This window comes from Manis javanica, chromosome 18 (assembly GCF_040802235.1).
Source record: "Manis javanica isolate MJ-LG chromosome 18, MJ_LKY, whole genome shotgun sequence".
NCBI classification, from domain to species: Eukaryota; Metazoa; Chordata; class Mammalia; order Pholidota; family Manidae; genus Manis; species Manis javanica.
Window position 1 is genome coordinate 17,088,198 of NC_133173.1, and position 18,572 is coordinate 17,106,769.

Consider the following 18,572-nt stretch of genomic DNA (forward strand, 5'->3'; position numbering starts at 1 on the left):
CTTCGTTGTATTAGCCTGAAGTCAGGTGCTCAAAAGCCATGTGGCCAGTGGTTCCCTTACTGACAAGCACCAGCAGAACATTCCATATCATGGCAGTGGAGCAAGGACCACACCTCCTGCCCTACCCCGAGGCCTGGGGATGGAGGACCTGGGCAGGTGGTGTGAGAGGGCTGCAGACAGGCAGGAGCGAGGCCACAGCAGCAGAGGAGGCCCCAGAAGAATTAGACAGTAACAGCCAGGTTCTGACCACTGTCCTGGTTTCCAGAGGGCACCAGGGCAGTCGTGGACGTGCAGCCCAGTTTGGGGAGGGACCGCATGAGATTGCAGCATGTGGTGTCACCTTGGAGGCTGTGGTACCTTGAACAGTAGCAGCCTTTCCTGGAGTTGTCCTCCAACATCACGTGTGCAGTTTTCGGGCCTGAGTGTCAATTTTGTGCAGTTCCTTGCAAGGGGCACGTGAAGTGACGAGGGCCACAGGACGCCCTCCCTTCACCGCTGCAGTGGTTCAGCCCTGCTCCTCAGCCCCCTGCCCCGCCTCCTTGGGTGAATGCTGACTCTGCCCCCTTCAGTTCCAGGACCCTGTGAACCGGAAGACCTCATCGACGGAATCATCTTCGCTGCCAACTACCTGGGGTCCACCCAGCTGCTCTCAGAACGTAACCCTTCCAAAAACATCCGAATGATGCAAGCACAGGAGGCCGTCAGCCGGGTCAAGGTGGGGCTGGGCTTAGAGAGCCACGGTGCCCTTGGGGGTGGGGGCACCAGCGTTGGGGCTGGGGGCACAGGCTGTCTGTCCAGCTCTGACCCTACAGCCCTGGGCATGGAGCACAAGAGTGCCTGCGGCCCCAGCAAGGCCCAGGGAGGTGGCCTTGGCAGGGAAAGCTGGGTCGGGGGCACAGAGGCACTGAGTTCCTTAACAAGGAACCGCCATCCGAAAACATGAGTTTTCAAAGATCCTTCTGGAGCAGGAGAGTCATAAAACATGTTTGTGGGGATCCTCAAATCCCACTTTGACAGCATGTGTATCTTCAGTGCCAAGGCACTTGCAGAAGGGGAAACAAAGAAATCATGTTTTATTTAAATTCATGACTTCAAGAAGAGCTACACGGATACACTCGGCCCTCTGGGTGCACACCAGATGACCTGGTTTTGGATGGTGGGTGCGGCCAGGTTGGGGGAAGATGAAGCCAGGTCAGGGTCAGGAGGGAGGGGCCTGGTGGTCTGCGGAGGTGCCGCCCTGGGCAGTTGGGGGTCTGCAGAAACCGCTGACCCCTGCAGGCTGAGAAACCATGTCAGCCCCCCACCCCTGTCCCCCCTGTACACTGACCTCCTTTATGTAGGCAAAGGGGCCCAAAGGCGAAGGGGTGAGCAGAGCAATGGGGTTGGGGGGCAGCAGGGAGCCTCAGGCCCTCCCGCCCCAGCCCCCAGCCCTGCTTCTGTGCCCTGGAGCCTGCACCCTTCTGCCAGCCCGTGGGGGGCGCTCTGGTCCCCGGTCTCACCCTGGTAGACCTGGGGAGTTGTCAGTAGTTTCCAGCTTGCGGGGCGTGTGTGAGCTTCTCTAGATTAGCATGGGCCCCACTGAGGTGGTGACTGCCCGCCCATCCTGTCCCTGCGGGGCCTCCTCTGGGCACAGGGTCACCGGGATGACCTGGCCGCACCTTCCGTGTCTTTGCATCCATCCATTTTTCTTCTCTTACATGCTGCTCAGAGGATGCAGAAGGCTGCTAAGATCAAGAAGAAAGCGGTGCGTAGGACTGTGGGGCTCGCTCGTGTGGCTGTGGCCCGTCCTGTGTGGTGGCAGGGAGCGTCACTAGAGCACTTCTAATGCAGTGTTTTCCTTTTCCCTCAGTAGGAAAATAGCAGACTTTCGAATGAAACTGCTCGTTTTGTTTAACCACCCTATCATTGCCCTATTTTATCTTTATTTTTTAGTCTCCCCTGTGCTCGAGCATGGTTAATGTTGTGATGTTACTGTTTCACATGGATGTTTTAAAATGTGGCATTTGACATGACCATGTGGCCCCGTTAGCGCCTAGGTATCCTGTACAGAATTAATTAAATTGTTCTGATATTTAAAGACTCATGAAGCTTCATTTACTAAATCGGGATGATGAGAAGGTTGGTTCACCCATGAGGTACTTTCTCTGGTTTAAAAGGGTTTCTGGAGCATGGGCAGACTTTTAAAAAATTGGGTTGGCCTCCAGTCATTTGCTTGTAGACCTGGTCATTTAGTAAATGCTGGGAATTTTTTGCTATCTTTCTGAGACAGGGATATCAAATGCTTGTGTCAGAAGGCACCAATTTGGCACTGGCTTCTTGCTTAAACAGCAAGAGATCTCATCCTCCATCCATGCCTGGAGCACCAGTTTCTGGCTTTGTGGCCCGAGGACCCTGTCTGGGGCCTGCCTTCCCCCTGCAATGAGACTTCTCTCCCTGTGACACTTGCTCTTTGCCCAGAGGTGTCTCCTTGGATTCCTTTGGCAGCAGGAGAGGAAGGAACTCACAGATCTCCCTCTATCCAAGCCAGCATTCCTCTGGGTGCTTCTGGGGGAGCAAAATGGGCCTGGCTTTGCAGATCTGCAGCTGGGATGTGCTTCTCCCAGAGAAGATGGGGCCCCTTGCCTTTAGTCACTCAGTGCACCCCTGGGCTGCCCAAGCACCAGGCAGCTGAACCACAGCCTGGTCCTGGGGTGTGTTGTCCAGAGAGCCCAGAGGGGTTAAGGGCAGGCAGATCCAGTTCAGAGCAGCCTCAGCAGCAGCCCAGGCCCACTGACTACATCCTTGAAGGGCTATTCTTCCCTTCAGGCAGAGAAATGCTCAGGATCATTGCTGAGGGCCCTTTTCTGGTCTGCTCACGTCTGGCCAGGTGCACGATGATAGGAGGGTGCTGTGGGAGCCTGGCACCCAGAAGTGAGTGGCGTCCTCAGCACGGAGCTGACTCTGCCCTCAGACTCACTGGTGACTGTAGGGTCATGGCCCCCATCCACAGATGTGCCCACCCTGTTGTCCGGCCTCCCTCTGTGGGATCAGTGCTACTGATGCTCCCCCCTTTCCAGCCGGAGTGTGATGGGGGAGCCTTCCCATCCCGTCACTGAGCAGCTTTGGCTTCTTCCATGTCCTGCCGCAGCGTGCGCCCAGGCAGCCCCGAGGCTGCCCCCTTCTCTGACCCAGTGCACCACGGCACCCAGCTTCCTCCCAAATGTCCCTAGAAACAAGGTCCACCTGCAACTTTTCTGTTTTACCTCTGGTCCAACCTACTTTTTAGCAAGAAGATTTTGAGCAACAATCCCAGAATATAATCTTTGAAAGTATATGAATGTAGAATGTAATTGGATTTTAAAATCAGAGAAAAAGTAGTCCCTCTGAATTCCTGTAGACTATTTTCAACTGGATTATTTTGGGTTCTCTCCTCTTTAGAATCAGTTAGAAGCAGTGTCTTCTTGTGGTGGGCTGAATGCCCGAAGGACCTTGTCCTTTGAAAACTGAGCTAAAATACAGGCATATCAATATAACATGGGGCCACTCTGTGACTCAGAATTCTCAAGGAATTATCAGCAGGGGGATTTTTGATTTTAGATTATCTAATGAGAGATTAAATCACAGTTTCTGCCCTTTTGAAGTAGAAGATACATCACTGTGGCCTCCCAAGTGACCACAAAGAATTATTTATTTTTGGGCAAACCAAAAGGAAGTGCATTTCACTGCCACTGTGCAGGATTAATGAGGATTTCCACAGACGGAAACATCGAAGTAAGGCTGTCCTGGTTTGGGGGACACAAACTGAGTCGTTACCTCAGCTTCCAGAACATTCCATGTACACATAATGAATGGCCATATGATGGGCATACTCCAGGAGGCGACAAAACAGGGGCATCTGTGTGTCAGCTTCTGGCTTCTCCTGTGTTACTGTGAGGGCAATACTCAGTCCAGTGGGGGGCTTGCTTCCCTTAGGGTTTTTGGAAGACCAGGACCGAATCTGCTATGGGGTGTTGACAGGACTGTGTCTGTTTAAATCAGAAGAAAATGCCGATGTTCTGATCCAACTTTGAAAATCTCTTCCCATTTCCTGGAGATACTTGGAATCCCAAATCCAAGAAATACAGCCAGCATCACAGACCCTCTGTTTTTGCTGAATTTGGTAGGGGTTTGCAGGCAGGCCCACTTTTAGGGAGCAGAGGGGCTGCGCTTTGGATGCAGTAACAGGAGACCCCAGGCCCTCAGCCCCACTCTGTGCTCAGGCTCCCAGAAGTGTCTCCTCCTCCTTCTCTGTGCCCTGTGCAAACTGCCTTTAGAACTCATTTAGCTACAGATTGAGCTCCAAGGAAGCGTGCATTTAGGCTTCTGAAGGCTGCTCCATGCCGCAGTAGCATTTCCCTCTAGGGGCGCTCAGGGTCATTAGTAAAATTGTCAGGCCTTTGTTAAGTGAGTTTTTCATTTAACAGTACACACTGTTTTTCCTTAGAATTCGGAGGGGGATGCCCAGGCTCTGACGGAAGTGGACCTCTTCATCTCCACCCAGAGAATCAAGGTGTTAAACGCGGACACACAGGTAAATGTTTAAAGATGGGTTATTTCACATCATGAATTGAGCTCCTAACTTCCCCCTGCAGGGACTACAGGAGAACAGGGTGTAGCTGCAGAAGAACATGGCTTCTGGGGTGGGCTGCATGGGTGTCCCCAAGGAGGTAGTCTGGACCCTGGGTCTTGAATGGGTTGCGGTTGTGGGGTCTAGAGCAAGCGGCAGGGGCCAAGGAGCATCGGGCAGAGAGGGTAAGCTAGCTGGTGACACAGGTGGGCTGCTGCAGCTGGGGTTAAACAGAGAAAGTGAGGGGGAAGGTGAACGGGTGCCAGAGGTCGCGTGCTAACCATCAGGAGCCTAGAATGACCTTCCTGAAGCCTCCATACTCCAGGCCTGGGAAATCTTGCTGGAGGGTGGGAAACCCATGGCAGCCGTCGGCCCTCCGTGTGATGTTTGTTATTTCTGTGTCGGAGTCTCTGCATGAGCTGTTGGTGGTGAAACAGGGAAGCAGATGCAGGAGGAGAAAGTGACCGTGCAAGAGAGAAAGGACTGTGCACAGCCAAGCTGAGACAGAGAGAGAGAGCGTGGAGCTGGGGGCAGGGGCAGGGGGGCAGTGGAGGGAGGGTCGGGGAAGGCCCTGGGCCTTGCGCTCGCCTGAGGTTCACCGCGTGAGAGGGAGGCGCTGGCGGGAAGAAAGGGGGAGTACCTGCTGACTGTGGGGTGGACCTCCATTCCTGGGCCCCCATGAAGGCCAGATGTCAGGGTAACGGCCCCAGGGCTTTCTTGTCATTGGTGAATTACCTGTGTGGTGACACTCTGGGTGTGTGGGTGCTCCTTTCCCCACACCCATTTGCCTGACAGTTTTAGCATCCGGTGGCGATCTTGCTAGAGTAGGTTGCAGTGTGGGAATTTTTTAATTGTGTCACGCTTTCTACTTCTGTTGTCAGACACTTTTCTGTGAAAAAAAGCTTTTCTTTCTTCTTCCTTTTCTCTCTTTCCACTGTAGATTCATGGTTTTGTTTGGTTTGATTTAACTTGTGTTTTAATCTATTTGGTGCTCAAAATTTCCCAGATTTGGCCAGAGACCTTCAAGCTGAGTCTGACCTCTTCAAGCTGTGGTCTGACCTCTTCCCTTCATCTGCCGAACACTTTCCTGCTTTCTGAGACAATAAGAGGTCCCGAGCTCTCCTTACATTTCCCTGCCCAGACCTGGAATCAGCTATGGCTCTATTCAGGGGGAACGATGCACAGAACGAAGGCCCAGGTGCTGGCCACGCGCATCCTTGTCAGGGGGTCGTTGCTCCTGGGCCCTTGCAGTGAACAGAGCTAGATAATGCATGTGACTTCAAAAGCCATGAGTTCATACTTGTACCTTCTATCGAAGGCCAGTGTCATAGGGTTCCCCTCAAACGTCCCATTTCCGCACTCACGCTTGTCCTGTACAGTAGGGCACGGCTCCAACCCCATCGGTGTGTTTTTCCTTTGCTCTCTCCTAGGATACAGACAATGCCTGTATCCCCGGGCTGCTGGGGGAGCACAAAGGAGAGCTCCATGGACAGCTGATGTGCTGGGTGTCACCCCCTCAGGGTCCATGGGCAGGAAGACCTGAACTTTGGGGACAGGAGGCAGCAGGGTGCACCTTGGAGCTGGCATAGCTCCAGCAGGTGGCTGCTACGGCCCAGCGACAGCCCAGTGCCCTTCTGTCTGCCCACCACCAAGTCCCTCAGCACATCCCGCCCCACAGACACTGCAGTTCCCCTTCCTCCTCGTGGGTCTGTCCCGTGACCAGGCCTGTGCCTTGTCCCACTGATCTCTGTGGCCTGCTGCCCCAGGCCCTTGGAGCCCTGCAGTTGGGAGAACTTGGGGAATTACCTTTGACCCCTAAGGGGCTCAGGCTCAGGACACTTCGTAGACTTGGACTTTGTTTCCTGATCTTTTGTGAGCAAACTGTTTAGACTAGATCCCCTGTCCTACCCCTCTAGGATCCCAAGACTCTGGGTTCCATGATTTGCTAGGAGGCCTCACAGAGCCTGGTTTTGATTTATTACAGCAAAAGGACACAAGCAAAATCAGTAAAGGAAGATTCCTGTGGGGCCACAGGGATGCACTGAATCCCCAGCCAGCGCACAGCACCCGCACCGTGCGGTCCACCAGGAATCTCATGGACACTCAGCACCAAGCCTTTATTGGGAGCTGGTCACATAGCCACCCTCTGCCTGGCACGTACCAAAGTTGCAGACTCCTAGAAAATCAGCATGTGTTCAGTCGGGACCACACTGTTAGCACGAACAGCTTAGGCACCATGAGCCACTCTTACCAGGCAGGGGATGGGAACCCTCCCCAAAGCCAGGTTCCCAGGCCCTAGCGGAGGACCACCCTTGCAGGCAGGCCTTCCTGGGGATGGTCTCAGGCCTGTGGCGTGGTCTCTTTGCACGGCTGTCCTGTCTCCCCAGGTTCCACCCCTAGGAACTCACAGCCTTAGGCACGTTCTTGAACATCTCAATCCCCATCTGCTCTTTGAAATGGAGCTGTGGAGAGTCCCCATGGGATCCTGGAAACAGGAGATGAGGAATCCCAGGGTGGGGCTCACACAGCTGGCGGGATTCCCTCCTCTCAGCCACCTGGAGCCCCTGGGGTGGCCCTGGGGAGAGGGAAGGCCAAGCAGGGTCAGCTGAGAGGGCGGGATGGCACTCCCTAAGGACAAACCAACCGCGCACTGGCCCCAGCGGGTCTCGGGGACACCGGGGAGGCTCTCTTGGGCCAGAGCAAGAATGAGGGGAACCAGTGCTGGGAGGCTGGGTCAGGAAGGTTCCATGGAGCTGTGGTCTGGCCACCCGACCGGGGTGTTTGGGGCGACTTGTATAGTCATGGGGTGGCCTTCAGTAGTTTGTGAGCTTGTTCTGGGTAATGTTGAGGATGAACTGAGAGAGAGAGTTGCAGCGGGAAATTGGTTTGATTGAAAAATAAAAAAAATATTGTCAGAGAGACTGGAGAGGCGGGAACAGATGAGAGATACTGTGAGGGCTGAAGTGGCCCTTCAGGGCAGGGGAGAGGGTGGGAGCAGCGTTGGGGGGCAGCCACGGGCAGGAGCTCAGAACCGGGGCAGCGCCTTACTGATGCCCGGGGATTGATTCCAGCCTTCCTGACAATGGCCAGAAATCAGGAGATTCTGAAGAGCCAGCCTCGACTCTTCCCTTCCCAGTGCCCCTTCCTGGAAGGTGGCTCGTGCAGTTGTAAAGCACCCCCACAGCCTTGGCCAGAAAACACATCAGCTCCAGGAAGGCAGATGTGGAGCGGCGTCTGTTGCAAAAATGTATTCTGTGATGAAGAAAAGGGTTTCAGAGGTTGCAGAAACACCCAATTTTCTTTTGTGAGAAAAGGACAAAGGCATAAAAGACCAGCTGATTGGTCACTGGGAGCCTTTGTCAGCAGTCTTGTTAGGCAGGGGCCAAGTGCGACGGGCTCGATGGAGGCCCTTGTCAGATGACAGAAGCCCTCGACCCGCTGGGACCGGGGGACGTGCATGGGTGTGGAGACCCACTGATCAGAGTCAGGCAGGCCGCCCCTGTGTCCCCTGACCTGGGCTGGGCTTGCTGGGCTCCCTGGGAAGAGCTCTTCTGTGGAGAACGTTTCCTTGAAGCCTTCCTCCTCTGCTCAGCAGGACCACATCCCTGGCAGAGAGGGGGGACCCTTCTCCAGGGCCAAGGACGGCTTCGGATCAGGCGGGGATGGGCTCACCGCGCGGCAGGCTCCTGCTCTTCCTCCGCCTGGGGGGGGCCCACCGGGTTCTGTGGGGCTGAGGCCGCGACAGATTCGCCTTGACTGTGAATCACTACCCTAGACGCCCTGTCCACTTGAGCAGCGGCTCTCAACTGAGGTGACTGTCCACTAGGGGACGTTTGGCGATGGCTGGAAATATTCTGACTGTCACAACTTGGGAAGTGGGGAGTGTACCGGCATCTAGTGGGCGGAGGCCCGGGAAGCTGCTAAACATCGCACAGTGGCACAGGGCAGCCTGTACTTGACGGCCCCTCACAAAGAGTGATCTGGCCCCATTGTCAACAGCGTCAAGGCTGAAAGACCCTGAACGGGAGTGTTTTTCGATGGCATGTTCCCCATAATATTCTCTAGCGTGGACCCGCTCCTCCTCTCCCGGCAGGAAACCATGATGGACCACGCCTTGCGCACCATCTCCTACATCGCGGATATTGGGAACATCGTGGTGCTGATGGCCAGGCGCCGCATGCCCCGGTCGGCCTCCCAGGACTGCATCGAGACCACCCCTGGTGCCCAGGAGGGGAAGAAGCAGTATAAGATGATCTGCCACGTGTTTGAGTCCGAAGACGTAAGTAAACCGGCAGGTGTGATGCGACCTCCCCGCGGCCCAGACCCTGCCCAGGCTCTGGGGCCCCAGGCTCATGGGAAACCACAGATTAGGTGGGAATGCTGTGTGCCTTCAATGACATTTTTGATCACATCAGGGCTCTCTTCTGCCCCTTGCAGGCAGATCTGACCCAGCTCAACCTGGGAGGCGGCTGCCCAGCCGTTCTTGGAGACACTGCAAAGGAGAATTTTTAAAAAGTCTCCATAGGCACTTGGAAAGGGCATTCTTGTTCACATATGGATGTCACAGGGACCTGGAGCAGTGGGGAACAGTCCCAATATTGTCATATTTGAAGACATGGCTCTAGGGGGTGGAGTCAGTAAGCTTTTTGCTGGGAGGCTGAAGCACTGGAAGTGCTTTGAAGCAATGGCATATTGATTGCACAGGAAATTTTAATACAGACCCACTGGTGCACATACATCTTTGCACCATTATACAGGTATCTGTGGACACCTGGACAAGCATTCTTTGTGACTCAAGGTCTGAGGATGTCTTAGAGACCTGACATGGAAGGATGGGCAGGGCAAGGCCAAAACAGGCCCAGTGGCGACGGGTGGCTGCTCTGCCGGTGCCGAAGTCCCATGGAGCAGGGAACAGGGAGGGGCCCTGAGGTGCCAGCCACTACAGACAGTTGTGGGAGAGGGTTAGAGTTGGGGTGCTGCTGTGGCCTCAGTATTTTCAGCTCAGTGGGAGATAAGGCTGAGAGCACAGGGGGGCCGTGAGTGATGCTCCAAGTGGTCCTTGAAGGAAAGAGGGAAGGACCCACATCCAGTGGGGTTTGGCAGCCACTGAGCAGCTGCCCAGAGAGTAGGGCCCAGATGGTGGCTCTGCCCATGGTGGGCTGCTGGCAAGAAAGGGATCTGAGGACCTGGTGAGAGCAGAACAGAGCTGGGGAAAATGGAAGGCGTACTGAGGACACCAGTGGCCCCTTCCTGAGTCTTGGTTTCTGCTCTGTAACGTGGGCTCAGCTTCTCCGAGGCTGGGGCCAGGGTGGGTGAGCTGCATACATGGAAGTGCTGGGACATGGTGACCTCCGCCTTCCTGGCCCACAGAGGAGACCGCCTCTGAATGCCAGCCTGCCAGTGCCAGCCCCTTTCTGAGGGCACTGCACACCACCCCCACCTACCTCGGTGGGGCTCCTGGCCTCACAGCAGTCAGCACCCACAGGCCCTGGTTGTGAGTGGGGGGCAGGGGAGCCCTTTGCAGGGTTCCCAGTGTGCCCCCCAGCTCATGAGGGAGCTCTCAGGAGCCAACCCCCAACCCTGCTGGAAGGGACACCAGGATACAGGGCAGTGGGGAAATGGGAGGCCACAGTCAGCAGCTGGCGGAGGGATGCCAACGGTTCCCGGATTGCACCCCAAGGAGCCCTGGCATGGATGGCCTCACTGTCCCCAGGAGCTCTCAAGGGGTGGGAAGGGGTTGCAACAGAACCCGAGGTGGTGTCCCAGAGCTGTGGGCAGCCTGACGGGCTCTCAGCCTGAGTGTGGAGTGACACTCTCAGAACACCTTTTGCAGCCAGGGGAACTTGGTCAGGTGGAGACCTGATTCCCAGCTTTGGCCAGAGCCTTGGCCCTGGTTTCCGGGAGGCACTGCTGCTGGGCTGTGCACCGCGCCAGCTCCCGTGGTTCTGCATGTCAAGCTTTGAGCGTCACCTGGCGGTCCTTTGGCGCCACCTGGCGGTTCCTGGGTGCTGCGCCTCTGGCCAGGCCTGCTGGCTGAGCAGTGCTGCTAAACTGCCCAAATGCTGATCTTGGGAGCGGACAGGGCTTGTTCCTACCAAGTGACCATCAGCTGTCCTTCCTGTAAACTGTTCAGGGCTCAGTTCGGGAGGGCAGTTCAATCTAGGATCAGCAGCTATTTTAGGAGAGCCTGCCGCGCTCTGCCTGTTATCTGGCCCAGCCCTTTCACATGGGCATATTCATTTGCAGCACTGAAGTCATGCAATGTGTAGAGTGAGAAAGGAATCCGGGTGTATAGGTCAGATCCCTCATTTTCACCTGTTTTGGGGCCTGTTGACCTGAAGCTTGCTAGGGACACCCATGCAGAAGGCCCCCTTTGATGGCAGCTGGGGAGGCAGGGGGCAGCAAGGGTAGATTGGAGTTGGGGCTCTGCAGCCCAGGGCTGGGGCTGAAGGCCCTGCAGTGGGCTGAGAAGTCGCCATGAGTCCCATCACTCTTAAAGGGCTGCACAGCTGGGAGTGTACAGGACATTCTCCAGGAACCTGGCTCCTGCCACCCAGTGTTCCCTGTTTGTATGCCGGCAGGTGGCAGGCAAGGCCCTGCAGTGATTATTCAGTATTCAGGCCTCTGCAGTGTCTGTTTCAATAACATCCACAGAAGTGCTTCTGTTGAAGTAGAAAGAAGTCACTTGCTCTAGGGGTCGTGCTGGCATCCTCAGGTCTCATGCTTCTCACTGGCCTCAGCCTGGAACAGCCACACGTCCCACAAGAGGACATTTGCCTGCCGGCCCATTGACACTGGGTTCTGTTGCTAAGGGGAGATAAACATTGGGTACGCCACTGACACTCCCTGTGACACTCCCTGGAGAACACACCTGAAGTCTATTTTTGGAATAAGATAAGTGGAAAGACAATATAACACAGCCACCAATGAAAACAACAATATGATATTTAGCAAATAATTCATAGACTTTATTTGAAACTATGCTTTGTCCTGGGATGTCTGGGCCTTAAAGCAGCTCAGGTGGGAGGAGCCAGGACAAGGCCCCGATGTGCACAAGGCTGCAAAAAGGTTTGCCCCATGGTGGCCCAGGGTGGGGTGCTGGTGTGAGGACATCTGTCACCAGATGACAGTTTAGCCCAAGCAGGCACCCCCCCTGTGAATCCATGCTTGTAGGCTTCTGTGTGCCCTGTACCCCACCCTGCCGCAGCCCTGCTCTCTGGGCTGCATGGAGCCTGTGCAGTTGCGCTTGTCTCCAGCGGCTTCTCCCTCCCCCCAGGCCCAGCTGATTGCCCAGTCCATCGGCCAGGCCTTCAGTGTGGCTTACCAGGAATTCCTGCGGGCCAATGGCATTAACCCGGAAGACCTGAGCCAGAAGGAATACAGCGACATCATCAACACCCAGGAGATGTACAATGACGACCTCATCCACTTCTCAAACTCAGAGAACTGCAAAGAGGTGAGCTGAGCTCCGGGTGGGCCATGGGAAACCCACTGCATCCGCCTCTGCTCTCCAAGCCGAGCCCCTGCAGCACCAAGCCAGGCAGCCTCGGTGAGGAGACCCCCAGAGCTCCCCCAGCTCAGCTTGCTGGCAGTGGGGTGAGAGCCAGCCTCCATAAGGCCTCGCACAAATAACTGTCTTCGTAGCAGACTCAGGTGCCCCCCGGGACGTCCGTCTTGCTCCTGCCTCCCAAACAGAGCACTTGCGTGTGAAATGAGGTGGTGTAACAACGAGGCCGATTCCAAACAGTCTTAATAGCCTGCCTCGGAAATGTGCCTTCTAATACTGCTTCTATCAGTAACTGGTGCTCGGCACTCAGGAGATGCATCTGAAAAGCACATGGTGGCATCTTTACAACAGGGAATTTGAGTGCTCTGCCCAGGGGAATCTTGACGTTGCCGGTAGCGAAGGGCTTAGCAGGTTCCACTGGGTCTATAGAAAGTTCTCCTAAGACAGGGGAGTAAATACCCTGTGGATGGCCTGTATCGTGACTACTTGTTGAATGAGTGAATGAACGAATGATCCTGACTCTTGTTAAATAAGTATATGAATACGTGACCCAACTGCATATTGAACGAATGCATGACCTGACTGCTTGTTGAGTGAATGCATGACTTGACTGCTTATTGAATGAATACATGACCTGACTGCTTGTTGAACGAATGCATGACCCTGACTGCTTGTTGAACGAATGCATGACCCTGACTTCTTGTTGTACAAGTGAATGATCCTGGCTTCTTGCTGAATGAATGACAGGCAGCCTTCTGAGAGTGACCCTTGAGGCAGACAGAAAATAGTGGGCCATTTCTAGACAAGAGTCAAGGCTGGGTGGGAGCAGTGTTGAGTCCTGGAATCTGAGAACATTTCTCTGACCTCCAGGTCTGGAGGTGGTGGCAGGAGAAGGTGCCAGGACCCTGGAGCTCTGCTTGGGTGGGGGAGTCGGTGCTGGGTGTGGGAGGGGAGGGAGTCTGTGCTCCCAGTTCCCAGGATTGGTGGGCAGGCCCCTGGGAGGCTTATAAGCCAGAGCTGTGTGAGGCCAAAGGGTTGGCAGGCAGGCCCCCGACCCTAGACCCCCATCTCCTTGCAGCTGCAGCTGGAGAAGCACAAGGGCGAGATCCTGGGCGTGGTGGTGGTGGAGTCGGGCTGGGGCTCCATCCTGCCCACGGTGATCCTGGCCAACATGATGAATGGCGGCCCAGCGGCCCGCTCGGGGAAGCTGAGCATCGGGGACCAGATCATGTCCATCAATGGCACCAGCCTGGTGGGGCTGCCCCTTGCCACCTGCCAGGGCATCATCAAGGTGGGTGCACAGGGCCTCGACTTTGTGGTCACCCAGCCCCACCTCACTGCGTGGTAATTCCCAGCTGACCCATGTGGAAACTGAGTCCAGAGAGACCCACCGGTGAGGCTGAAGCCAGAGAAGGCCTGGGGCTGCTATGAATGCTATGCTCCATTCTGACTAACACTGATCCCATGCAAGGGCGGAGGACCCACAGATGGAGGGTGGCCGGCGCATCCGGTTTGCCTGGCGCTTTCTCAGGTTAGCACTGAGAGTCCCACTTCCTGGGCAGTCTAGGAGGTTCAGTCACCCTGCACAGATCTGAGAGCTGGAGGGCCACTCTGACCATCTGCTCCGGGCACTTGCAGCTCTGGGAGGTGTTGACTTGCCTGTCCCTGGAGGCATCAGCAGAGGGGACAGGAGCAGGTGGAACCGGAGCCTTCGTAGCTGCCCCCTCCAGGTCTATAAGAGTCCTGGGCCCGAAAGATTCGCAAGGCTGTGCAGGAAGCCTCAGCACAGCAGCCTTGGCTCTCTGCAGGGCCCCCAGACAGCGGGCTCTGCCTGCCGGGGCAGTCCTGTGGTCCTCTGTACTCTGCCCCCAGCCCTCTGTGGCTCGCTCCCTCCCCGCCCCACTATGCTCTTGGTTCCAGAGGACATACCTACCTCCTCCCTTGTCCTGAAAAACGGCAGTGTTCCCAAGGCCAGAGCCCTGTCCGCGGCTCTTGGAGCTAGCCCAGCAGAGAGCCCCATGCGTGACCACCTGGATAGACAGACAGACATGGCAGAGATGTCCACCAGCGGTGCTGGGGGCTCAGTCAGCCTGGAGCCTCCCTCCAAGGGCTGCAGTTCTCAGGACACTTGGTTACCTGGGCCCTGAGGGGGATCTGTGTACCTGTGGGGTCACCCACCGTCTGCAGGCAGCCCTGAGCAGCATTGGGGGCTCACCACTGGCCAGAGGAGTGAGCTGAAGCAGCAGCCAGTCGAGGCTTGGCCTCCGGCTGACCTCACAGCTGTTGCCTGGGCCACCTGCTGACACTCATATCCTCTCTGGGGCCCAAAGTCAGCCTCAGCTTCAGCTGGCCCAGAACCTCCTGCTTGCGGATTTTCACTGAGCTGGTTGCTCCCCAGCCCCACCCTGCCATCGGCATGAGTCCAGCACCTTTTGTTTTGAGGGAGGCGTCCCCACAGTCCTTCTAAACGGGAAGTGCCCCTCCTGCATTCAGTGTGGTGAGAACCCCTGGCAGGAGCTGCAGAGGGTGACCCTGGTGCTGGCCTGTTGGGCATGCTCAGCAGCGCTCCAGCCTGGCCTCTGGCCGCAGGAGAGGAGGCAGCTTGTCTTCACCCAGGTTGAGGGCACACCTGAGCACAGTGGGCCACGGCATGCACTGCCACCTGGGGGACCCAGCAGCGCCACACTCTGGTCAGGGAAAAGCTCTGTCCATGCAGAGAAGGGCACGGAGGCCCAGAGGAGCCTGTCTCACCCGGGCTCATGCCTCCCACACCCGGGCTCAACCCAGCTGACTCATCCTCAGCCAGGCCTGCGAGGGTGCCTTTGCAGAGGCAACTAAGGTCCCTGGTGACTCCTGTCCCCATGCTCTGTAGGGTCTGAAGAACCAGACGCAGGTGAAGCTCAACATCGTCAGCTGCCCCCCGGTCACCACAGTCCTCATCAAGCGGCCAGACCTCAAGTACCAGCTGGGCTTCAGCGTGCAGAATGGAATCGTGAGTGCCCTCTCTCTGCCCTTGGCCACCACTGTGTGAGTGTCGGGAGCTGGGGGCGGCAGCTCTCTGCCCCCTGCCCCTGGAGCTGCTCCTGTCTGACAGGGTAGGCCTACACCAGCACCCTGGCAGGCCTCCACTGGTGGACACAGCTGCCAGCAGCCAGGCTGTGCAGGGCAGGAGCTCACAGCGGCTCCAGAGGCATTCCAGGCAGCGAGGGATGGGTAGTACAGGGCTATGGAACAATTCCCTCCAGCCCTGCCCCAGGCACCTTGTCCTTGTGACAGCTGTTTCGTGACAACACCTGCTTTGGAGGTGAGGCCCTAGGGGCTTTTCCAGCCACTACAGTTTAGATGCGCAGAGCCAGTGGCAGCATCTGATTCACTGTGTTCACCAGATAGATACTCACTCATTCCTTTCTTCATTCACTCATTCATTTCCCAGAGCCATTTGTGAGGTGTCTGCCCTGGGTCAGGCACTACAGAAGCAGGAGGGCTTCCAGGAGGAGGTGATGCTGGGCTTGAGTGCTTGTCTGCCAAAACATCTGAGCCTGTTCCTCAGGCCAAAGGTTGTCAATCTCAAGCTCCTGCCTTCTCTCTGGCCTGCATTCGGACAGTGTGGGTACCGTTTTCTCGGTTCTTCCTCCAGCAAATGTCCCAGTGGGCAGGGCTGTGACCACAGATGGAGGACAGAAGATGGGGCCAGCCATTTCCACCTTGCTTAAGCCAACTGAGGAAGAGAGAGGAAGGTGGGTGGGAGTGGTGTCAGGTATGGGAGAGGAATTATGTTCCCACCTAGAGTCACAGAAGGAACACAATGGCAGAACATTCTAGAAAGGCGATTGTAAGTGAGACCAAACTTTGCTTGTTGCTATCTGGTGCAGAAGTATGGAAAGGCACAGGGAGCTGGGGGGAGTCACAGAGGGGCGTGAGCACAAGGCCCATTTCTGCCCCTTCTGTGTTAGAGCATGCTTGCTGCCGTGACATATACTCCCCCAGTGCCAGCATGCTAAGAGCTGATCTCTGCTTCCCGTCACAGATGTGGAAGGGGGCTTGGCTCCGCAGAGCCACTCGGCGGCCCACGCTCACCCGCACCTGGGTTTGGGAGGCCTCCGCTGGCTGCTCTGTGTCTGGCTGGCAGCTGAGGAAAGACAGGGACACGGATGTGGCCCTGGCTGCTTCTGCCCACATCCCACTGGCCACACGGAGCTCAGTCACAGGCCCCACGAAACAGGGCAGGCTGGGATGGTGGTGTGGCTGGTGCCCAGGAAAAAGCGGAAAGGGTGTGGGGGCAACTAGCTGGTGTTGAGCATACCTTCCTAGCTGTGTGACCCTGGGCAACTCACAACCTCTCTGGGCTGTCCTCAAAAGGTGCTGTGAAGATTAACAGAGAAAATCTGTAAAGTATGCCAAGATGTCCAAGGAGGGCCCAGATTCTCGGAGGCAAAAGGCCCCTTGGCACTTGCATCCGGGCTTGACTGCCCAGCCAGGATGTCTGATGCCCTTTGGGACTTTTGTTGGGGTTTATAGTCGGCCCAGGGAGGACTGAGGGTGGGGGTGGCTTCTGACCTGCCCCTGACAGCCTGCACTGACACCTGGGGCCACACGGCAGTCCTCCCGGCACAGGGGGCAGGTGGATGAGGCAAGAGCTGTCCGGGACCCCAGCTGCCCCCAGGGGCCCTGCAGGACAGCCTCTGAGCGCCGCCTGCACAGCCCTGAGGGTAGGCAGCTTTGTGGGCCCACCTTTCCCTCCTGTGTGGTGCCAGGGAGCTTGCCATCCTCTGCCTGAACCTGCCCAGCCTGGGGGGGGCAGTTGGACTTGGGTTCATGGTGCTTGTTTGTAAACTGCTGCCCGGGGCCGCCCCGTCACACCGGGAGCCCTGCAGGAGGACAGTGTGCCACACCAGGGCCAGCCTTGCCCCCGTGGCTGGGCTCCTGCGTGGTGGCCGAGGGGGCTGCCTGCTCTTGGAGCCTGGGAGCCCAGGACAGTCATGATGCCTCTGCCCCCCCAAACACTTCCCTCTCCTCAGCTCATTTAATCCTCTCAACAGCCCAAGAAGGAGCCCGGGGACTGATGAGGAGGCTGGGGCACAAGGAGCTTCAGGCACTTGCCTCAGGTCTCACAGAACAGTGGTGGGGAAGGACGGAGGAGAGACCAAAAAGGGGAGTTGCTCGTGTTTGCACGGTGCTAAGTTAAGGAAGGGCATGTGGCCCGCGGAAGCAGGGCTGAGGGCAGGTGCACGGGTCCTGAGGTGCAGCTGAGCCTTGCTTCTCAGAGACGGGTTGGGGAGTGGGGGCAGCTGGGAAGCAGGTGGAGGTACAGGAGGGGGTCTCTGCAGGAGGCGGCTGTGTCCAGCGGGTGCTGTGAGTGGCCAGGAGGCTGGAGGCAGTGAGGAGGGTAGCAGGGTGTGGGGATCAAGGCAGCAGCTGATCTAGGCTTCTGGGGGCCTGGCTCTGGAGGAAGTAATACAGACTGCCAGGGCCACTCCTCCCAGGTCACAGATGAGCAGACGGGTCCCAAGGTGGAGTGTCCTCGTCACTTCTTGGTGCATCCTTCTGGTCCCGGGTCCAGGTACCAGGGTGTGCGTGTGTGATGCTTGGAGCCCACGAGGGGCAGCAGAGCCCAGGGAGGGGCAGCTACTGCCCCGAGAGCACCAGGGAGGGTGGGAGATAAAGCAAATGATTCTGCACGGCTTGATCCTGTTAGGGTGCATCTCTCCAGGGACCTAGAAGGTGGGAGGCACAGCTGCACAAATCAGTCCCCCATCACCTGGCCTCACGGTGGTGGCCTCAGGTCAGCAGTGCGGACCCTGTCCTGCACGTACCCCATGAGCAGGCTTGTGCCCTGGAACTAGTGTTGGGATGTAGAGGCTGAGGCACCTCAGGCAGGGCAGCTGCCACCATAGCCATCTGTGGCTGGGCTGCATCCAGTTGTCTGCGGTGGCTGATGGGTGCCACAGGCTCCACCATTTGCCTGGCACCTGGTGGGAAGTGGGAGTTCGGGAGAACATTCAGGGGGCCTGAGGGTGCCGGCTACTCCTCTCCAGGGCTTTGCTCTGGGGAGAGAAGAGCCGTCCGCCCCTTGCCCCTCAGAGAGCTGTCAGGGCTCTGGTATGTGTAGTCTGGGTCCTAGGAGCTGGCCGCACATGACCAGGGTGGCCCCTCAGCCTCCACACTGCCCGTGCACAAGGTGACCATGGGCTGGAGGTGGCAGGATGCCTGGCTAGGAGTGGCACTTGTCAGCTCCTGGGCAGGCCCTCGTGGCTCTCTGCCAGAGCATTACAGAAGCGTTGCCTGTGGCAGGGGCCAGCCCTGGTGTGCAGGGTGGGCAGTTAGACGAAATGTGTCCCAGCCCTGGGATGTCTGAGTATATCTGGGTGCCGTTCCATGAGAGGTGAGAAGGAGGGGCCCTCTGCACAGTTATTGGGGTGTGTGTGCATGTGTGTATGGGGCTGGAGTGCCTGTGCCTTTCGGGTCCACGCCCGCCCCCAA

At 57.0% G+C, this 18,572-nt stretch overlaps 1 protein-coding gene across 6 annotated transcripts in view; it reads left to right on the forward strand.

Annotated features, from left to right (window-relative positions):
• Positions 1-18,572, forward strand: part of APBA2 (amyloid beta precursor protein binding family A member 2) — a 219,554-nt gene that overhangs the window by 193,474 nt on the left and 7,508 nt on the right. For 5 of the 6 annotated variants that reach the window (XM_037000666.2, XM_073227080.1, XM_037000668.2 and 2 more), the window contains 7 exons: positions 570-715; positions 1,709-1,744; positions 4,463-4,549; positions 8,679-8,864; positions 11,862-12,041; positions 13,171-13,383; positions 14,965-15,084. In XM_037000666.2, coding sequence (XP_036856561.2) covers positions 570-715; positions 1,709-1,744; positions 4,463-4,549; positions 8,679-8,864; positions 11,862-12,041; positions 13,171-13,383; positions 14,965-15,084 — 968 coding nt within the window. The remainder of the gene's footprint in view (positions 1-569; positions 716-1,708; positions 1,745-4,462; positions 4,550-8,678; positions 8,865-11,861; positions 12,042-13,170; positions 13,384-14,964; positions 15,085-18,572) is intronic. The other variant, XM_037000669.2, reaches the window with a different exon arrangement.